Source organism: Peromyscus maniculatus, chromosome 1 (genome assembly GCF_049852395.1).
Source record: "Peromyscus maniculatus bairdii isolate BWxNUB_F1_BW_parent chromosome 1, HU_Pman_BW_mat_3.1, whole genome shotgun sequence".
Classification (NCBI taxonomy): domain Eukaryota; kingdom Metazoa; phylum Chordata; class Mammalia; order Rodentia; family Cricetidae; genus Peromyscus; species Peromyscus maniculatus.
The window spans coordinates 176,108,464-176,127,740 of NC_134852.1; the positions used below are offsets into that span (position 1 = coordinate 176,108,464).

Consider the following 19,277-nt stretch of genomic DNA (forward strand, 5'->3'; position numbering starts at 1 on the left):
AGCAGCTCGGAGCTCAGCAGAGCTCTTCCAGGCCCGTGTGGCTGCCTCACCTTCCCTCAGCAGAACCTTCTCGTAGGCCGGGAACTTGGTGCTGACCGACACAGCAGCCGTCAGGTCTTCCCGGCTCTTCCGGATGTTCTTCTTGACCCCGGATCTCTGGCCACGTGTCCTCCAGAAGTCTGCCCTGTCCCCAGCGGTCTCTCTCTGGGCATTCTGGACACTAGCCATTTGCTCAGCTCTGAAAGAAGAAGCCAGGAGAAGTCATTCTCCACAGCACGTGGACAGGTTACTATCAAGACCTAGCCAGGATCACGTAAGAGCCCAGGGCTGACCGAGACTGACGACGGAAATAATGGAAGGGACTGAGGAGACAGAACAGGCAGTGTGTAAAGCTTCACTGTCAACCAGATTTAGAATCACTATGGAAACACACCTGTGGGTCAGTCTATGAGGGTATTTCTAGAAAGGGAAAGACCACCCTGAATAGATAACACCTTCCCTTGGGCTGGGATCCAAACTGAATATGAGGAAAAAAGCAAACTGGAGACCTGCATGCATATCTCTCTCTCTCTCTCTCTCTCTCTCTCTCTCTCTCTCTCTCTCTCTCTCTCTCTCTCTCTCTCTCTCTCATATGTTTGGCTCATATGGTATGTAGCATGAATGCATGTAGTAAACAGATCACCTTTCTTAAGTTTACACTGCCACACACCAGCAAGTGTTTCCCAGGGTGTGCCAGCCTCCTAAGGATGGAGACCAGGCATGCCAGGGGCACTATGACCATATGGTGTTTCCCATAAGCAAGGCAGCAGGCAATCCTCAAATAAACCAAGTGCAATAACCAAGCCTGAGATGCTCGAGACTCCAGAGGTGCTGGCTCTGTCCCCATAACAACTGATGATGGCAGATGATGTCGTCACATGGGATTTCCTTCAAGGCAGTTCTGTTGCCGTTTGATGGGAACGGGACCGAAAGATACGTTTAGGAAAGCACGGTCTTAGTCACCTGCTCTTGTTAGGGATTAAGCCTTTCTCCAGCTCATTTCCGATCCTCACAGCCAGCCAGTGGCCCAGCTTGCCATCATACAGCGTGTCTACCACTCGGAAGACCTCGCCCCTGGTGAAGGCCAGGCTCTGTGGGGTTTCCTTCTCACATTCAAAGTGGCTTCTTATGAAAAACGAGTCTCCTCTGCCACAAGCCAGGATGTCTCTGTACACTGGAAAACAAAAGCACTGTTGGCTGTGCTGGGCTGAACTGAAGATCGTTCCCGAGTCACCCTCATCCCAGGCCCTCCATCCCTAGCCCACAGGCCTGTGGGAATCAGGCTCCAACAAGAGGAAGCAAGAATCATTAACCTCCCGAAGTGCTGTGATGGGAGGTTTTACGTGTCAGCCTGACAGTGTATGTAGGTGCCCAGACAAGTGATTGAACATTACACTAGGCTTTTCTGAGAGGACATGGTGGTTGATAGGGGAATGAAAGTAACACTTAAATGCGGCGGTTCTCAACATGTGGGTCGTGACCCCTTTGAGGGTCGCCTATCAGATATCCTGCATATCAGAGATTTACATTATGACTTATAACAGCAGTAAAATTACAGTTATGATGTCGCAAAATGAAATCATTTTATGGTTGGGGTCACCACAGCATGAGGAACTGTATGAAAGGGTCACAGCCATAGGAAAGTTGAGAACCACTGCTCAAATACGTAGATTGAGTAAAGCAAATTGTTCTTCCTAGTACGGATGCCCCACCCCAGTTGAGAACCTGAGTAGAATATTCTGTCAAATCAGAGGGAGTTACTCTTCCCACCCCGGGCCTTCCAGCTGGGACATCCGCTTTGCTCCTACCTTTCGACTCTATCTACACCATCAGATAACTTCTCTTAGAAGTTAGTTAGGCTTTCAGCCTAAAACCAAAACCAAGTCTTTGATTCTTCTTTGATTCTGTTAGGTCTGCCACTTGCTGGCTCACCCTGCCCAACATGAGACTCACCAACCTGCACATTCACACCCACCAAGTCCGTAACAATGTGTCTTTATCTCTTATTGATTCTGTTTCTCTGAGGACCCCTTACTAATACAGTTGCTCATCAATCTCTTGACACAAACAGGAAGGGACTATTCTTGTCTTCCCACTTTATAAGAGAGGACCTAGAAAGGTGAGCAACTTGTGAGACTGGGGAAGAGTTAAGGGGAGCCTCTGCCACCCATTGTATGGAGACGCTGTAACAATTCCATCATAACTGAGGACACGCCATTGTTCAGAAAAGCCGTTTAACCCCAAACGACACACAACTGGCAAAATTATTTCAGGAGATGGGGGGAAAACATTTGTAATTCAAAATTAACAGCACCCAAATCTCCATACACCTGTGAGCCAATGTTGCTTATTCTGGTCCAAGACACCTCGTTCTTCCTTCACACTTCCCTCAAAAAAAAAAAAAAAAAAAAAAAAAAACCAGATGGTCAAACTTTGCTCACCGTCTGCTCGACTCTGAGCCAAAATGGTCACAGTTTCACCTTTGGGGATTTCTAACAGGTAGAGAACCGCATCTTCCCGAACTAGCCCTCTGAAGTCCTGTGTGTTCACCTGGACAGAAGCAGAAATAACAAATGAGTAAGGGGCATGCGGGGGTGGGGGTGGGGGGTGGGGGTGGGGTGGTGTTATAGTGTTATAGAAAGGTTTTGGTGGGGCTGGGGAAATATCTCAGTGTTCAAGTACTTGCTTAGCATGTACAAAGCTCTAGGCTTAATCCCTAGCAGTACCAGAAATTTGAAATGGTAACTCCTAAGTTTCTGTTTGTTTCCACTGGGGTCTGCCCAGGGCAAAAGCAGGACGTACACAAATCTATACTGTAATAGAGTTGCCACTCAGTGCCCTGCCCAGCACCTTCCTATTGGCCTGGGCTATCTGAGTACTGTTCCACCTTCCTTCTTTGGTGCTCTGCATACCATCACATCTGCCAAGTCTACAAACCAAGAATCTGTCACTGAGTTGGGCGGTGGGGGCCCACGCCTTTAATCCTAGCACTTGAGAGATAGAGGCAGGCAGATCTCTGTGAGTTCGAGGTCTGGTCTACAAGGTGAGCTTCAGGACAGCCAGGGCTACAAAGAGAAACCCTGTCTAAAAAAAAAAAAAAAAAAAAGTCACTGAACTGATTAGAATTTCTTTGTCATTCTGTCTGTCTCCCTTTCTTCAAAGTATCCCAAAAAGGTGACCAGAAAGGTACAATATGGAAGTAATAAACAGATAACTATAATCAATATTGAATGGTGGGGTCTGTGATAAACAGATCTGGCACCACACTTTTTAAAAATTAACTCAAGTAAAATCTTGAATGCACATTCACAGATCAATCCAACCTTTCTCCTGTAACTCCAATCACTTAAAAACCATCTAACACAAGAAATGCTGATGCACAACTCTAACCCTGGTGTTTCTGGCTGAGGCAGGATGGTTATGAGTTCAAGGTCAGTGAAATTCTGTCTCAAAAGCAAAGCAAAAGAAACATGTTCAACATGTGTTCATGAAACAGAATGCATTAGTCTTACATGGAAGACCACTGGCCCCTGTATCATTAAGCTGCTGGCCTATATGCCCTTATGGCAAGCAGTCCACAACATTTATCACACTACGGCTGAGGGGAACACTACAGAAAGATGCTGTAAGATAACTTTGAAAGCCAGTGAGTGGTTTTGATTTGCATTTCTCTGATGGCTATGGATGTTGAACATTTGGAAAAAAAAAATTCTTGTCTATCTGTATTTCTTCATTTGAAGATTCTACCTACTTCCACGCCCCAATGTATAAAGATTACTTTATGTTGTAAGAGTGCTTTGCCTGTATCTGTCTCTCTGTACTATGTGTGTGCCTGGTGCCCAAGGAAGGAGAGAAGTGACTCCCAAAAGGTGTCCTCTGACCTCCCCATGTATGACAGGCACAAGCATGTCATGTTCTGACCCCCAACTGCACACACAAATAAGAGGTAGTTTTCAAAAATCCATGTGATTTGACAACAATAACCACAACCCACCCCCACCCCACCCCTACCTCCTGCAAATGTGTTCGGTTTTCTCTTTGTTTTTTCCATCCCGTAATAGTTTTTAAAAGAGAAATACCAGCCACACCACATAAATAACAATGAGGCAGTTAAACCAAGCAGGAAAAGAAATAAATAAAGGCAGTCATATTTCTGTTGTCTGTAAGACCTGTGGTCAGCTGCAGTACAGCACACTGCACATGTCAGACCTCACCTACCATTCTTAAAACCCTACCACCTCTCCCAACAACAACAACAACAAAAATGGCCAGGCTATGCACGTAGTTCCCTTCAGACCTTCAGGCTGACCAAGGAGTGTGGAACACAGTCAAGTGCTTCTGAACTCCAAGGTCAGACTGTGCAGTCCTTTCCAAGAGACAAATATCGTCTTTCATTATCTGAGAGCAGTGTGCAGGGCGGGCTGGGTATGCTGGGAGCCTGGGGAGGATTCGGTATCAGTTCCAGCTCCCTGTGCTTGTAGCTGCCTCTGCTTAGCTCGGGGAACTCACTCTTCCTCAGCCTTTTACAGAAAAGAAAGAGATCTTGTAGTCAGCTAGAGTGACGATCAAGGCCACTTGCTGTCTGGCCTCTACGGAGGACTACCGCAAAGGAAGTCAGGACGCACCAGTCTCTCCCTGGTCACCATGGCGATGCCAGGAAACAGAACTTTCTAGAAAAGCTCTGAGTATAGAAGCAATTCTCCTTGTCTTTAACAGTGTTTTATACAGAAACTGGAGTCTGAAGCCCTAGGTGAATTCTCTTCATAGAAATGCACACGATTGTCCACAAGACAAATCTATTTTCCTCTTCAACTGTAATAAGCAAAGCTCTAAACCTCTAGCTTCCCAGTAGCAGGAAACTTGTTTTCTCTTCATTAGCATATGTACCAAATACAAATTAGCATGTGCTGGCATTTGAAAAGATTTTCATCAGTAGCATGGGAGGCTGGGGGTGAAGCGATGTCCTATGTTGCCTTAGGTTTACTCAGGTCATCTTCTAGGACCCTTCCTGGAGCCAAAGAAAGTCCTAGACCCTTTGCAAGGTCTGGCAAGCCCACTCTGGAGGTGCGATCTGAATCACTTCAGCTGAGTGCAGAGGCAGGGTATGCCCTTGCGTCCTGAAGCCTGACTCTCTGAGTGATCCTGCAACTTCTCCCCTCTCCCTTGGGCCTAGAAGTGCTCACCAGAGCCCCAGTTAATGACATGTGGGTTTTCCATCAAGGTCTGTGTGTGCGTGAACATAGAAATAGAAAGAAATGTGAGTTCGGGGCCAGCGTGGTCTACAGAGCCAGTTCCAGGATAGTCAGGGCTACACAGAGAAGCCCTGTCTCAAAAAAAGAACAAAACAAAACAAAACAAACAACAAGAAAGAAAGAAAGAGAGAGAGAGAGAGAGAGAGAGAGAGAGAGAGAAGAAAGAAAGAAAGAAAGAAAGAAAGAAAGAAAGAAAGAAAGAAAGAAAGAAAGAAAGAAAGAAAGAAAGAAAGAAAGAAAGAAAGAAAGAAAGAATCCCAATGATGGCTCCCAGCATGCCAAACTATTACAGCAACCAGGAAAGCATTCTTCTCAGAACTCGGTCATCGCTGAAAAACGTCAAGCAAAGCAACTTCCCAAGGGACCGGTAGAAGGCAGGCTTCCCTACCTTCAGAATCTGGTCTCCTTCTTGCAGGCCCTCCTGCTCCGCAGAGGTGCCCTCCTGAATGCCAGCGACAAATATCCCGACGTCATTTCCGCCAGCCAGCCGGAGGCCCACACTCTCTCCCTTCTTGAACCTCACCATTTTGGTATTCGGGCTGCCGTAGGTTTGATTTCAGAAAGGAAAGATAATATTTAAAATGGAGGGCTCACATCAAGGTATTAAAGATGTAACTATTTTCCAGCTCAGAAGGGATATCACAGTTTATAAAAGTTCCCTCTCAATTTTCTCATTTGTCCTATCATTTTATATCCCTGGCACCATATGCAAGTTTATATATTGTAAGTTTTTCAATTGAAAAGCTAAGTAACTGAGAGGTGTTCTTTTTGGGGTGGCTTTCAAATCGGCGACAAAGGTAATAGCCCTTGGTAACTAAAATGTACTAAGCTGAATAATTGCATTTATTTCACCTAAGGTTCTGGAAAAAATAGATGAAATTTAGAAATGTCTATCAGCCCACAAAGGAGCAAAAATACAGAATTTACCATATGAGCTCGTCTAAGATGAGAGGATGGAACTGGTGATTGACTCCAGCTTCCTAAGAGGAGGATGTCCTCCCAAGTCTATTCCATCAAACATTTAGTCAAATGTAGACAGATTCAAGGAAGCTGGTCCTAACCCGACAGCCGCTGTCTAGACAACATCACCCCTTCTCCCTCCCCAGCACACCCCTGCAGCCTCTATGGGAGCACTGCAGTCGGAGCTGCTTCTCCTCTTCGGGAGTTAAGCATCTGACCAAAGCAAGTACTCAGAAAAACACTCAGGAGAGGTAGACGGTAAGTAAACAGATACCAAAGCCACAGGGTTCACCCAATCCCAAATTCTGCTCCTCTCATAAATGATTCCTCTTTCTTACAAACGTCGGGAATGAGAGTTGACAAAAGGCGGCTGAGGAGAGGCAAACTCAGCATCGGGGTAGGACAGGAAAAGCACCACTGCTGTGGATTTCAGCTACGGAAGGAAGGAGAGTGGATGGGGAGAGACGAGGAACGGAAGTGCATACCCATAGATTGCTTCGTCTTCAGGACTAGGACGAAGGAAAGTTCTTGGGGCTGCTCTGGGTTGAGGAACTGTGAATTTAAAGATTTTATTTGGTTTTATTTTACGCATACGAGAGATTTTTTTTTCTTTACATACATATATATGCACCATGTGAATGCCTAGTGTGGAGGCCAGAAGAGGGCATCAGATCCCCTGAAAATAGGGTTTCAGAGGGTTGTGAGCTCCCATAAGGCTGACGGAAAACTCTTAACCTTCGAGCCATCTCTCCCGTCCCCGGGCACTATGGATTTTAAAACTTTAGTGTGGACTGAAGGGGTGGAGCTTAAGTGTGTAACTTTGCCACACATGCAGGAGGCTGTGGATTCAAGCCCCACACCATGAAAACAAATCACAACAAAACAAGACAAAACCCTTTTTCCTTATCATCCAGACCTGCAGGAGCTTCTTTCTTAACATAAAGAGAGCAAAATCCACAGGCTTCAAGTGTGTCTTATGCCACGCTTGCACTATCCCATCAAACAACAGCACACACCTTTCCCTGCTCACTAGCCCACTCCCATTCCCAAGGGCTTCCCCTTTCTTAAGCTGTCTTCATTTTTATTTCTCTATAAAAAAGAGAGAGAGAGAGAGAAAGACTTAAAGATGAAGCTTAACTTTAAGACATTAGCAGTCATCATGGTTTCTCCAATTCAGAGAAAAAAAACCAAAAACACCCAAAACACAAGGTACACAGGTACATGGCAGCACCTTTTACGGCCTGAGAACAAGACCATGTTTGCCCACATAGGAATGCTTATGTACCCAGAGCTCTGATGATAATTTCAGAGTGGTAAGGAGTAGGGTGATGATGCTGGGTTTGTGGACAGGGCAAAAGGACTATAACTCAAATATGTCAAAATGTGACCAGTTCCAATGATAGTAAAAAGGGTACCTCCCACATGAAAAGAGAAAAATAAAGAGGCCCCCTTCTACTTTACAAATAATTTTGCTTTCTTTCATCCACATTCTGGAAATACCAAGCACATATTTCTGAACTCAATTCTTTTTTTTGTTTGTTTGTTTGTTTGTTTGTTTGTTTGTTTGTTTGTTTGTTTTTTCGAGACAGGGTTTCTCTGTGTAGCTTTGCGCCTTTCCTGGATCTCATTTTGTAGACCAGGCTGGCCTAGAACTCACAGAGATCCGCCTGCCTCTGCCTCCCGAGTGCTGGGATTACAGGCGTGCGCCACCACCGCCCGGCTGAACTCAATTCTTTAAAGCAGTGGAACTCAGTGCACAGGCTTAACATGAACTAGCTTGTGTATAACACACACACACACACACACACACACACACACACACACACACACACACACCCTTAAAACCTTACCTGGGGTTTCTTCCTGGTGCCTGGGCTCCTTGTTGGCCTCGGCAACACCTGCAGCTGTGATGTCCCCTGTTGACTTAAATGGAGTGGGTGTGGCACCCATCCTGGACAGTCTGCCTGAGGTTTCCTCTCTTGAACTGAAGCACATACCATGATCATTGTTGTTGGGGTTTTTCTACTCTTTTTTTTTTGGGGGGGGGCTGCCACACAGCTCCCAAATAAATCACACAGGGAGGATTATTCCTTTTTCTTTTTCTTAAAGAATGAGTGCTCTATCTGCATGTACAACTTTATTCCAGAAGAGGGTATCAGATCCCACTAGAGATGGTTGTGAGCCACCATGTGGTTGCTGGGAATTGAACTCAGGACCTCTGGAAGAGCAGCCAGTGCTCTTAACCACTGAGTCATCTCTCCAGTTCTGGAAGCTTTATAAATGCCCAGCCTTAGCTTGTTTGTTTCTTGGCAGCTTTTCTTAAATTATTTCTGGGCTTTTCCTGTTCTTTTTTTTTTTTCAGAGCTGAGGACTGAACCCAGGACCTTGCACTTGCTAGGCAAGCGCTCTACCACTGAGCTAAATCCCCAACCCCTCCTGTTCTCACTTCTATAAATCTTACTCTTGCTCCATGGCTTGCCGGATAGCTGGGTGGCTGGCCCCTGGAGTCCTCCTCCATCTCTGGCTACTTCTTCTTTTCACTCCCCCACCTCTTATTTTCTTCTTCTTCTTCCAGACTTCTCCCTCTATATATTCTCTGCCTGCCAGCCCCACAGATCCTTTCTCCTGCCCTGCTACGGGCCAGTTCTTTATTAGACCATCAGGTGTTTTACACAGCTTCACATATGAAACATATTAAACAAATGTAACATAAACCAAAGTAACACAACATAAAATAATATTCTACTACAGATCATGTCTCAGTAGATAACACATGTACAATACACACTCAAGTGCATTCACCAGCGACTAAGAGAAACGAAAGACCACACTGCCTTACCTCGGCCTCTCCTTCAGCTTCTCGCTGGAGGAATGAAAATCCTGATCAGAATACTGCTGGCGCTTCTCCTCTGGAGAGAAAGATCGGTTGGACTCTATTTCTGAGATATCTGGTTTCAAAATAAGAAAAGTCCTTTTCAGTAAAATACCTACATGCCCAAAATTACACTAGTCTCTGAGCAGGAAGCATGAGGGAAGGCCATCAGTTTAGCAGGTTTTTGTTTTTACTAAGGGAGAAAAAGAAATTCTCAGAGAGACATTATTTAATGAAGAGGTTTAATTCAGATGGTACACTTCTCTCATCCCACTTGCTTCCAGAGCTGTTTTAAGGGGTCCACAATCCAGCTACAGTGGAGACTCCCTCTGCATCTACTGTATGTAGAAACTAATTCCAGAACCATTTCCCCAACGAAACTCGGCAGATGATTAAAAGTCCCTTGTGTAAGATGCCAGATGTCAGCATGCAGCCTATCCACATTCTCTGCCTATTTCATCTACAATCCATAACATCCTGTCAATGCCATATCAACAGTGGTCACTCTGTACTGTTGATAGAATAACAAGAAAAAGAAACCTTAACTTTCTAGACTCTTTTCCTCACATATTTTCAACCCATGATCTCCTGAATCCGAGGTTAGAGAAACCACAACTGCCAGGCAAAGCAGTGCACCTCATCTTTTAATGTATATTCAAAGCATTAGGGATCTTGTTGGAATCAAGGTCCCTGACAGCAATGCCGTACAGAGGATCCCATGATGAACAGTAAGGAAATAAACTGTAAACGACTACAGTTGGCTGCCATGATCTCTTTGCTTTCCTGTACTATGCTCAGTCCAGATGAATTGATTAGACTTCTGATATACCGGAAATGAAAGTAACTTTCAAAACCAAGCATGTTGTTCACACTAGCAATCTCAGGGAAACACCTTTACCTGCTGAATCATCTCGCCAGCCCACAATGCTATTTTCACCCTGTAGTTTGAACAAGGGACCGGTGGAAAAGCCAACTGGGTCTGGGATGGAATCATGCCTCAGGAAGCATGCACATGGAGGCCTTCTCCTGAGCTACATCCCCAGTCTGGAAGTCTTACAAGACGCCATCTTCTAGTTGACATTGTTTTTAGGCTATGCCTGTGAGGGAGTATTAGCAACCCTTTTCCTGCAGTCCTAATCATGTGACTTTTCTAAAACATCCCTGGAAGGGAAGGCAGCAATCTTTACTCTGCAGTTCTAAGACTCCATACCTGCTCTGAGAAGGAAGGAACTCGCAGAGCTGGTCCCTGCAGTTGCAGGGTTTATTAGTATTAAAGAGGCAGTTACTGCACTTGATTCCTTCTTTTGCAAATAACGTGTGAAACTGGAATAAATGCATTTATCCAAGTTTAAAACAGTGACAACAAGCAGGACCAGGGGCATATGTTAGCAAGCAACATGTACCGTAACATTGAGCCGTTCTGACTGATGGTTCAGTAACGTACATGTTTCACACCACCTTCTGAAGGTGGAGATACTAACAGCCTTGTTTTCCTTAAGCAGATTTGGAATTTATGAATAGATTTTAACACACACAGGTTTTAAGCACTAGAGTTAAGAGAAAGAATAAGCTCAGGAAGAAAGGAAGACACACCCAGGAGCATGGGTTTTTCTTGCTGTTTGGTTTCTTTTTCTTTCTTTCTTTGAGGGCTGGTCTGGAACTTGCTAGGTAAACCAGTCTGGCCATGGCTCTGCCTCCTGAGAAAGGAATTAAAGCTAACTACCATGCCTGGCTTTTGTCATTTTTAAAGCACAAGAGTCTACACTTGAATAGTGTCTGCATGAGCACTTGGCATATTATGATAATGTTATTAGTAAGTTCTGTTCTCAGCGGCCTAATGAAGAGGCCTTCACCAGAATTCCCTACTAGAAATCTACTTTCGAAAGACACTTTAATAAACAAACAAACAAACAAGCCAGGAATACCTCTCTTTTTAAATCAAAGTTTAAATGCAGCCTTCTTTGCCCCTCCAGCCCAGGGCTGCCTTCAGGCGTGGCCCTCCTGACACCCAGAGAGCACACAGGCCCCCTTCTTACCTTCTACTTCTGAGTCACTGTCATTGAGGGAGGGGACATTGATGAGGGTCTGCCTGCTGTCTCTCAGCACCACAAGCTGCAGTTTCCCCCTAGATTTTTCTATTAGCTTCCGAGCGTCCGTTAAAGACATGTTCTCAGTAACAGTCCCATTGATCTGTGTATAGGGAGAAAGGCCATGTTATTCAGGACAACTATTCACAGCTACGTGAAAAACAAAACAAAAAATACCTATTCTCCTTTACAGAACTGGAAAGAATTTGCTGAGATACTCGGATAAAGACTTCAGGATGACTGAATGAAAACGAATTATCCTTTAAATGAAATGTGACGGCACACGCCCCGAGCTGGCACAGAAGAGTCAGAGTACAGTTAGTTTACTCTGCTCGTCTACTTAACTTCCAATTCGAGACGACAGCTCGGTTTACAGCTGTAACATGCTTCCTGATTGGAGAGGTTTTTAAAAAACTCCCAAGCATTCAGTAAGCACAGATCAGTGGTTCCCAGGCTCCCCTTCCCTTGGTACAGGATCCTAAACTGTAAATCAACAGGGAGAAGGAAAACGTGCCCCCTAAGGCTTTCTCTTGGTTATTAAATTAGTATAGCCTCTAAGGCTGGTTTTCCCTTTTAAACTACTTTTGGGGGGTGGGTTAGAGAGGGAGCAGGGCTCCCGAGCCACATCACTAGTTTATTTTTGTTCTTTGGACAAAGACCACCTCATCACACTGCTCCCCCTGTCTCTCCCCTACTCCTGGCCACTGGGACTCAGATAGTCCGTCCCGTGGTGTGGATGTGAGAGCGCAGACTAGGATGCATGCAGGCACACGCGGCTCCCCAACCTTGTCTTCTCACCTTGAGAATTATATCCCCCTCGTGAAGGTTGCCATCTTTGGTTGCCAGTCCTGTTCTGGTCATTTCCTTGATGAAGATCTGACTCCCCAGCCGGAGACCATACTCTAGAAGACAGACAGCGAACACACACACTCTCAACTTGTTCCGAAAACTTAAGGCTGACTTGGAAGACTATTTCAAGCAGTTATGACAATTTAGTTTTTATATGGGATACTCTGTTAAACTGGCCTGGAATCTTTAAGAGGGAGAGAGAGTGGGGAGGGAGGGAGGGAGGGAGGGAGGAAGAGAGGGAGGGAGGGAGGGAGGGAGGGAGGGAGGAAGAGGGGGGAGGGAGAATGGGTTGGAGGCAGAGAACGAAGTGGATAAAGAGAAGTAGAAAATAAAAAAAAACAATAAAAAAGCAGGAGAGATGAATACAATGTTGCAAAATGTTAGCACTGGTCAGACTCATAACGGGTGAAGGCTGTGTGGATGCCTGATGTAGCGGAAACACTTTTCAAGTAAAGGCTGGTGACAACAACCTGCTCCATCCATCTTAGTAGGAAACTGTGCTGGCCCAGGAAGCTGTGGACACAGTGTATGTCATCGGTAATAATTCACACTGCCCAGGTCTCTAAGCTGGGGCAGAGCCATCCTGGAAGCATTGTCCTAACAGTCCACAGCACTGTGAACTGTACTCAAAAAAAAACCACCACCACATCTAGGAGGGATGCACACTTTTCAGTATTTTAAGTGTTCTATAGACTATTCTGACGCTGGTTGCTAAGCCTCTAAAAAGACACATTCTAATGCTGAACTATAGTGACTTTGAAAGGCATCCCAAGCAAGCTTGAGAGCAAATACATTCAATTTGTTAAGTTATTACTAGTGTTCTGACTGAAACCTGCATGCTTACAAATAGTAGCTTTTTCCAAAAAAAAATTTACTATATAGGGAAAGTACCTTCTTGTGATTCCAAAAGAAGTCATTTTAAAATCAGTTTTAATAAACTACAGGAAACTTATTAGCATTTGATCTTATTACAAAGACACAAAGTGCTTTGTTGTATAATCCTCAATGGTACAGTGAACATTTGATGTTTGTAAGCCACTAGGTGCATCTTTAGCATCACCACACACAACAACTAAAAAGAAGTACTGAGGTACACTCCACACCCTCCTAGGGATACCACATCTCTACTATGGATGACAAAGCCCCACTGGTTAGATCGACAGCCCCAGGACAGAGCGCTGAGAAAGTCTAACTTTTCTTACCTATAAACACTTCACCTATGCTGTGGAATGGTCTGTATGTCAAATTGTTCTGATTGGTCAATAAATAAAACACTGATTGGCCAGTGGCCAGGCAGGAAGTAGGTGGCCAGGGAGGAAGTAGGTGGGACAAGGAGAGAGGAGAATTCTGGGAAGCAGAAGGCGGAGGCAGAGAGACACTGCAGCCACCGCCAGGACAAGCAGCATGCAAAGACGCCGGTAAGCCACCAGCCACATGGCAAGGTATAGATTTATAGAAATGGATTAATTTAAGATAAAAGAACAGTTAGCAAGAAGCCTGCCACGGCCATACAGTTTGTATGCAATATAAGTCTCTGTGTTTACTTGGTTGGGTCTGAGCGGCTGTGGGACTGGTGGGTGACAAAGATTTGTCCTGACTGTGGGCAAGGCAGGAAAACTCTAGCTACACACCTAGCCGCCTAGAAGCTTAATAATGCTCTTAATGTAACACAGGCATGTCTGCAAATAGTTTCATGGGCATCTGTATGAACAGTTGACCAGCTTCTGATAGCCAGCAAGGTGTCTGGTGACAGGAGCTGGTGGCATTCCTTCTTAATTGATAGTAACTCCTGCCTACTGTGTTTCCTAGAAGATTCCTTTTCATGTAACCTTAGCCAGAAACAGCTGAGATACAGGGTAATCTTAGCAATTTTTTTCTTTTAAAAAGTGGAATCATGGACTGGAGAGAAGGCTTAGTGGTTAAGAGCACTTGCTACTCTTGCAGAGGACCCAGGTTCAGTTTCCAGCACCCACATGCTGACTCACAATCATCTGTAATTCCAGTTCCAGGGGATCTGATGCCCTCCTCTGACCTCCTTAGGCACCAAGCATGCATGTGGTACACACACCCACATGCAGGCAAAACAGTCATACATAAAATAAAAAGAAATCTTTAAAAAATGTAGAACTGGGGCCAGTGGGATGGCTCAGTGAATAAAGGTGACTGCTAAAGTGAGTTCAGTCCCTGAAATCCACACAGTAAAAGGAGAGGAAAAGACTCCCATGGCGTTGTCCTTGGAGCTCCATGCAAACATTGTTGTACACATGCTCCTCTCATCAATAAAATTATACAAAGTATTTTTTAAGTGGAGGGGCTGGAGAGATGGCTAAGAGGGTAAGAACACTGGCTGCTCTTCCAGAGGATCCAGGTTTGATTCCCAGCACCCACATGGTGGCTCACAGCTATCCATCACTCTAGTTTTATTTTTATACATTCAAACAAAACAAACACTCATACACATAAAATACAAATAAATAAAATAATTTTAAAGAGTGGGTTTTGTTGTTGTTTAAAGTGGAATCAGGTGAGAACACCTGTCTGGCATACACTAGGCCCTGGGTTTGATCTTTATCACTACCAAAAGCGATTTAAGCAATTTCCAAGTTTGGGGAATAAAATGGTTAAAAGGAAAACACTCCATCAGGAGAGGAACACAATCCCTTTATTTCTGCACTTAATTAAGACCAAGATGGCCTGGGCAGTCTCATTGGACAATGTCTTCATTTTATTTAATGATTTGCTTTTTAAGAATTATTTTTATTTGTGTGTGTGCATGTGCACGAGTGTGTGCGGATGCGCATGTATATCACATGTGTGGGCGCCTCTGGAGGCCAGAAAAGGGCATCAGAATCCTTGGAGCTGGAGTTACAGGCAGCTGTAAGCTCCCTGGCATGGGTGCTGGGAACCAAACTCTGGCCCTCTGGAAGTCTTAAGCACTGAGTCATCTCAATGTTAGCCCAACAGTACAGTCTTAAACTATGGGTCACAATTCATTAATGGGTCTTGACTTGAGTTAATGAAGTAAGTCCTAACAGTATTTTAAAATGTCAATGCAATGGAAACTCTCAGTACATCACACAGAATAAGTAATATTCCATGAGATTTCTGTTTCAGGTTTTTATATGTAGGTATATGGTAGCTAATCTTGCATGTCAACTTGACTGTATCTGGAATCATCTAAATCAGAAGCTGCTGGGCACACCAGCGAGGGATTTTTCTTACTAGGCTTGTTTGAGGTGGAAAGACCCACCCTAAAGCTGGGCGTCATCTTCTCGTAGCAGCCCACATAAGAGGACAGGAAAGAAGGAAGCCTTTACATTGTGCCTGCTTGCCCTCACTCTCACTGGCCAGTTCACTTTCGCCTGTTGCTACAGCCAGATTCCAATGTAGACTGAACACCTCCCAGACTCCAGCACAGACTGTGCCTGCTGACAGACATCCCATCTCATGGACTGAACAACTACCGGATTCTTGGCCTTTCTGTCAGAGACAGCATTGTCAGACCACCGGACCACAGCCATAACCACTGTAAGAAATCCCCTTTATATACGTGTGTGAGTATACACACAGACAGAGTGACGCACATAGTGACAGACACACACACACGCACACGCACACGCACGCTCACTCATTCTATTGGCTCTGTCCCTTTACAGAGCCCTGACTAATTCAAGGTACCCCCACACTTGCATGACATACGTGGTTGTTCCTATGGCAGGAGGGCATAAAAGAAGAGACAAGGGGGAAACAGGGAACGAGGAGGAAAGGACTGAATACCAACGTCCCTCAGAATGGATCAGAGCTCTTGGAAGGAGGTCCCTGCCTGGTGCTCACTCTCAAAACTTCTCTGGCCTCCACCTTTCAATCTGGATCCAGCTTGGAGACCAGTGAAGGGCCGTCCCCTCACACATAGCTCTCAAGATTCTGTGAAATCTTCGTGCTTCCAAAGTTGCTGACAGGGATGCCCCTCTCCTCAGCAACGGTGCCACCTCAGCTTACACAGGCCCCGTGTTCCAGGTACCCTACTCCTGACCTTTCATTACTCCAGTTATTTTCAGTAGGAAAAACTCAGGAACGCAAACCTCAAGCTACAAACCGAATCTTCCGCCTTGCATTCACCGTTCTCTTTCTAGAACAGTGAGAGAACCCACGAGACAAAAGTTATATTGTAAGAAAATGCGTAAGTAGGAAGACAAGACCCAAGATTGGAAATGGCTCAACTCCTGTTCATCTCCTCGCTTCAGATCCCCTAAGTGGGAGTTCCGGCTTCCCTACTTCCTGTGTTTCAGAGTCCTCCTCTATGAACAGTACTAACAGCTTCACTGCACAGAATTAAATGAATCCTGGATGGGGTTAAGTGTGCCCGCGTCTCCAGGAATGCAGTGTGGGGCCAGCAGACTAAGCCAGAGCCAGCCTCCACATACATACCGAAGCCCCTGACCTGTAACACAGGAATGAGCCTCCTACCACCAAGGTCTTTGGGGGGATTAACTAAGACTATTTACTCAACACCACCCCTGGCCTAGAATAGAACTCCCATCTAGATGAGCTGGGGTACAGCCTTCTGCTTTGAGTTTTCACCCAGAGAAGCGCCAAGCTCGCCAGCTGAGCCTGTTCACACTCAGACTCTATAATTTCTGGTTCCCAGGGCAGGTGAGAGGCTGGGAATCTTCAATGTAACAAGAGTACGGGTGAGCTACTTCTCTGAAGCAAAGCCACTGAGACACCCGCGTCCAGATCAGTGGACTTTTCTGCGACTCGTCTCCTTACCACAGAACAAGGACCCAAGAGTAACGCCCCCATAATGTGGCTCTGAGAACTAAATGAGCCCCCAGGTATTGCGGGTTCAGAACACCAGGTGCCGAGCGAGCGCCAAGGTGATGTTGGCGGCACTGCTTGTATTCCCACATCATGTGTGCCTACCTTCATTTGCTTTGCTTTTGGTGAGAAGGACCCCGATGGGCCTGTCTGGATCATGCTTGTGCTCCTGCCGGGACCTAGGCTCAGGACTGGGGCTCCGGGAACGTAGGTGTTCGCGGCTGTGACTGCGCTCATAGCGGCGCTCCGGCTGGGCTCTGCGGTCATATGATGAGCTGTAGCCGCCCTCATAGTCAGGCTCATAGGATTGGTGATAGGTGCGCTCATAGTCTCGGTCGTAGTCCCTGTCGATGCTGCGGCCACGGCTGTGGTCCCGGGGCACAAAATCGCGGTCCAGGCCACGTTCCAGACTCCGGCCACGGCTGCGCTCCCGGCTGCGCCCATAGTCTTCGTGGTCCAGGCCACGTTCTAGGCTCCGGCCACGGCTGCGCTCCCGCTCGCGGCTCTGCGTGCGCTGCTGGGGGCGCCCCCTCTCCCTGCTGTCTTCCCAGCTGTGGCTGAGCACATCGTGGCTGCTGTGCCGGCTCCTCTCGCTGTAGCCGCTGCGGAAACTTCTGCCATCAAATTCATCTATCACCTCAAAACCTCGGTCATCGTGACTGAGAGGGGGGCTGCCCTGCAGCGGGGCCACCTGAACCTTCCGGGGCCTCTTGACCACCTGTCCAGACAAACAGAGTAGATGCAGGACAGTGCAAACGGAGAGAACCGGGACGGCGATGGCCCTGGTTCCAGCTTCAATGAAACTGTCCCTCTCTAGACTTCCACGTGTGGGAGGGAGTGGGCGGGTCATATATATATGACCTACATACAAAAAACCTACATCCCTTAAACATCTGTATCCCTGCCAACCCTCCCAGCCCCAGGGTTCCAATCAGGAACCAAGGACAATTAAAAAACCCTCAGGAAGTTAGAATAAGATAGGAAAGTGACTACAGCTATGAGTGCAGTGCTTTGGAATACTCCTGACCAAGTGTGAAAAGCCCCAAAGGCGTGGGTCAGTTCATCGGAGTCAAATGAAAACCCAGGAAGTGAGATGTTTTGTATACAATCGCTGACACTCCTGCCCTTGGTACAGGAAGAGGAGGGGAAGAGGTACCCCTTCTAGACGAAACAGGACTGCAGAGACAATCAATTACAGCGAGTGCACTTATCCCAGGCCAGCTCTGCAGCTACTGCTTTCCTTAGATTCGTTAACGGGATGGCCCTATTCCTGAGACGTGCGTGTGGCAGTCATCAAGTAGGATGCTTGCCACCTTCCTCAGGAGGGGAACTCGGACACAGCTTCACTACACCTGAAACATCAACCTAGAAAAATATCGAAGCTCCAAGAAGTAAGCTGGCTCTAGGTCAGGTAACTGTCCAATGGTCATTTTCTTTGGGAATAGAAAACAAACGTTCTTGAATTAAAATCAGGTTCTCTGCAATAACAATATGGGCTCTTAACCACAGAACCATTTCTCCAGCCCTTCTTTATGTTCCAATAAACAGAAAATATTCTTACACTTCTTAAAAGATTTTTAAATTTACAGTTTATGTGTAAGGACATTTGGTTTGCATGTACAGATGTGCACGATGTTTGTCTTGGATGTACAGATGTGCACCACGTGACATCACGGGACTTACAATGGCGGCGATCTTCCCACTTTTCCTAAGCTGCTGAACTGCAAAGGAATGGAGCACATCCTCCATGGGGGTGCCATTGACCATGACCACCCTGTCATTTTCTCTGTAAGCAAGAAATAAACATCAGTCATAAAAACTCGTGGTGAGACATCTTGAACCGCTGACAGAGAACAGAAGCAGTAATGAGCCTCCAAAGCTTATTAAGGGCCCCAGTGTGTGGCGGCTCCCAAGTCAGGCCAACCTGGTCTGAGCTCTTCAGAGGTAAGGAACCAGAAGCCATACAGTCAGCTTCTGGGGGTTTACTAAGAACCACTATGTATGTGTAAAAAACCTGTCCGGAGCTGGGCGGTGCTGGCGCACGCCTTTAATCCCAGCACTTGGGAGGCAGAGGCAGGCGGATCCAGAAAAGGCGCAAAGCTACACAGAGAAACCCTGTCTCCAAAAACAAAACAAAACAAAAAAAACTGTCCGGACCACAGGGTCGCACCAGAAGGCACCCAGTCACGAGGCAGTCTGGAAAGCAAGAAGAATTCAATGACAGTCCTATGTGCGGAAGTACACAGTGAGCTAAAAAAAAAGAACACATGTACGTCCCTGAAATAGGCACACATTCATCTGTGTTAGAGGGAAAGAGGCTGAAACTTGCCTCAGATTCTTTATTTTTTTTTTTTTAATTTCTGAGAAGGGTCTTATGTAGCCCAAGTTGGTCTTGAATTC

General features: G+C 46.0%; 1 protein-coding gene across 8 annotated transcripts in view; it reads right to left on the minus strand.

The window, feature by feature from the left end:
* Tjp2 (tight junction protein 2) overlaps positions 1–19,277 on the minus strand; it is a 132,748-nt gene that overhangs the window by 17,764 nt on the left and 95,707 nt on the right. For all 8 annotated transcript variants that reach the window (XM_076561450.1, XM_006977643.4, XM_042262033.2 and 5 more), the window contains 11 exons: positions 18,561–18,663; positions 16,983–17,595; positions 12,009–12,112; positions 11,160–11,313; positions 9,091–9,199; positions 8,102–8,235; positions 6,737–6,803; positions 5,680–5,830; positions 2,481–2,589; positions 1,003–1,213; positions 51–238 (listed from right to left, as the gene is read on the minus strand). In XM_076561450.1, the coding sequence (XP_076417565.1) occupies positions 51–238; positions 1,003–1,213; positions 2,481–2,589; positions 5,680–5,830; positions 6,737–6,803; positions 8,102–8,235; positions 9,091–9,199; positions 11,160–11,313; positions 12,009–12,112; positions 16,983–17,595; positions 18,561–18,663 (1,943 nt within the window). The remainder of the gene's footprint in view (positions 1–50; positions 239–1,002; positions 1,214–2,480; positions 2,590–5,679; positions 5,831–6,736; positions 6,804–8,101; positions 8,236–9,090; positions 9,200–11,159; positions 11,314–12,008; positions 12,113–16,982; positions 17,596–18,560; positions 18,664–19,277) is intronic.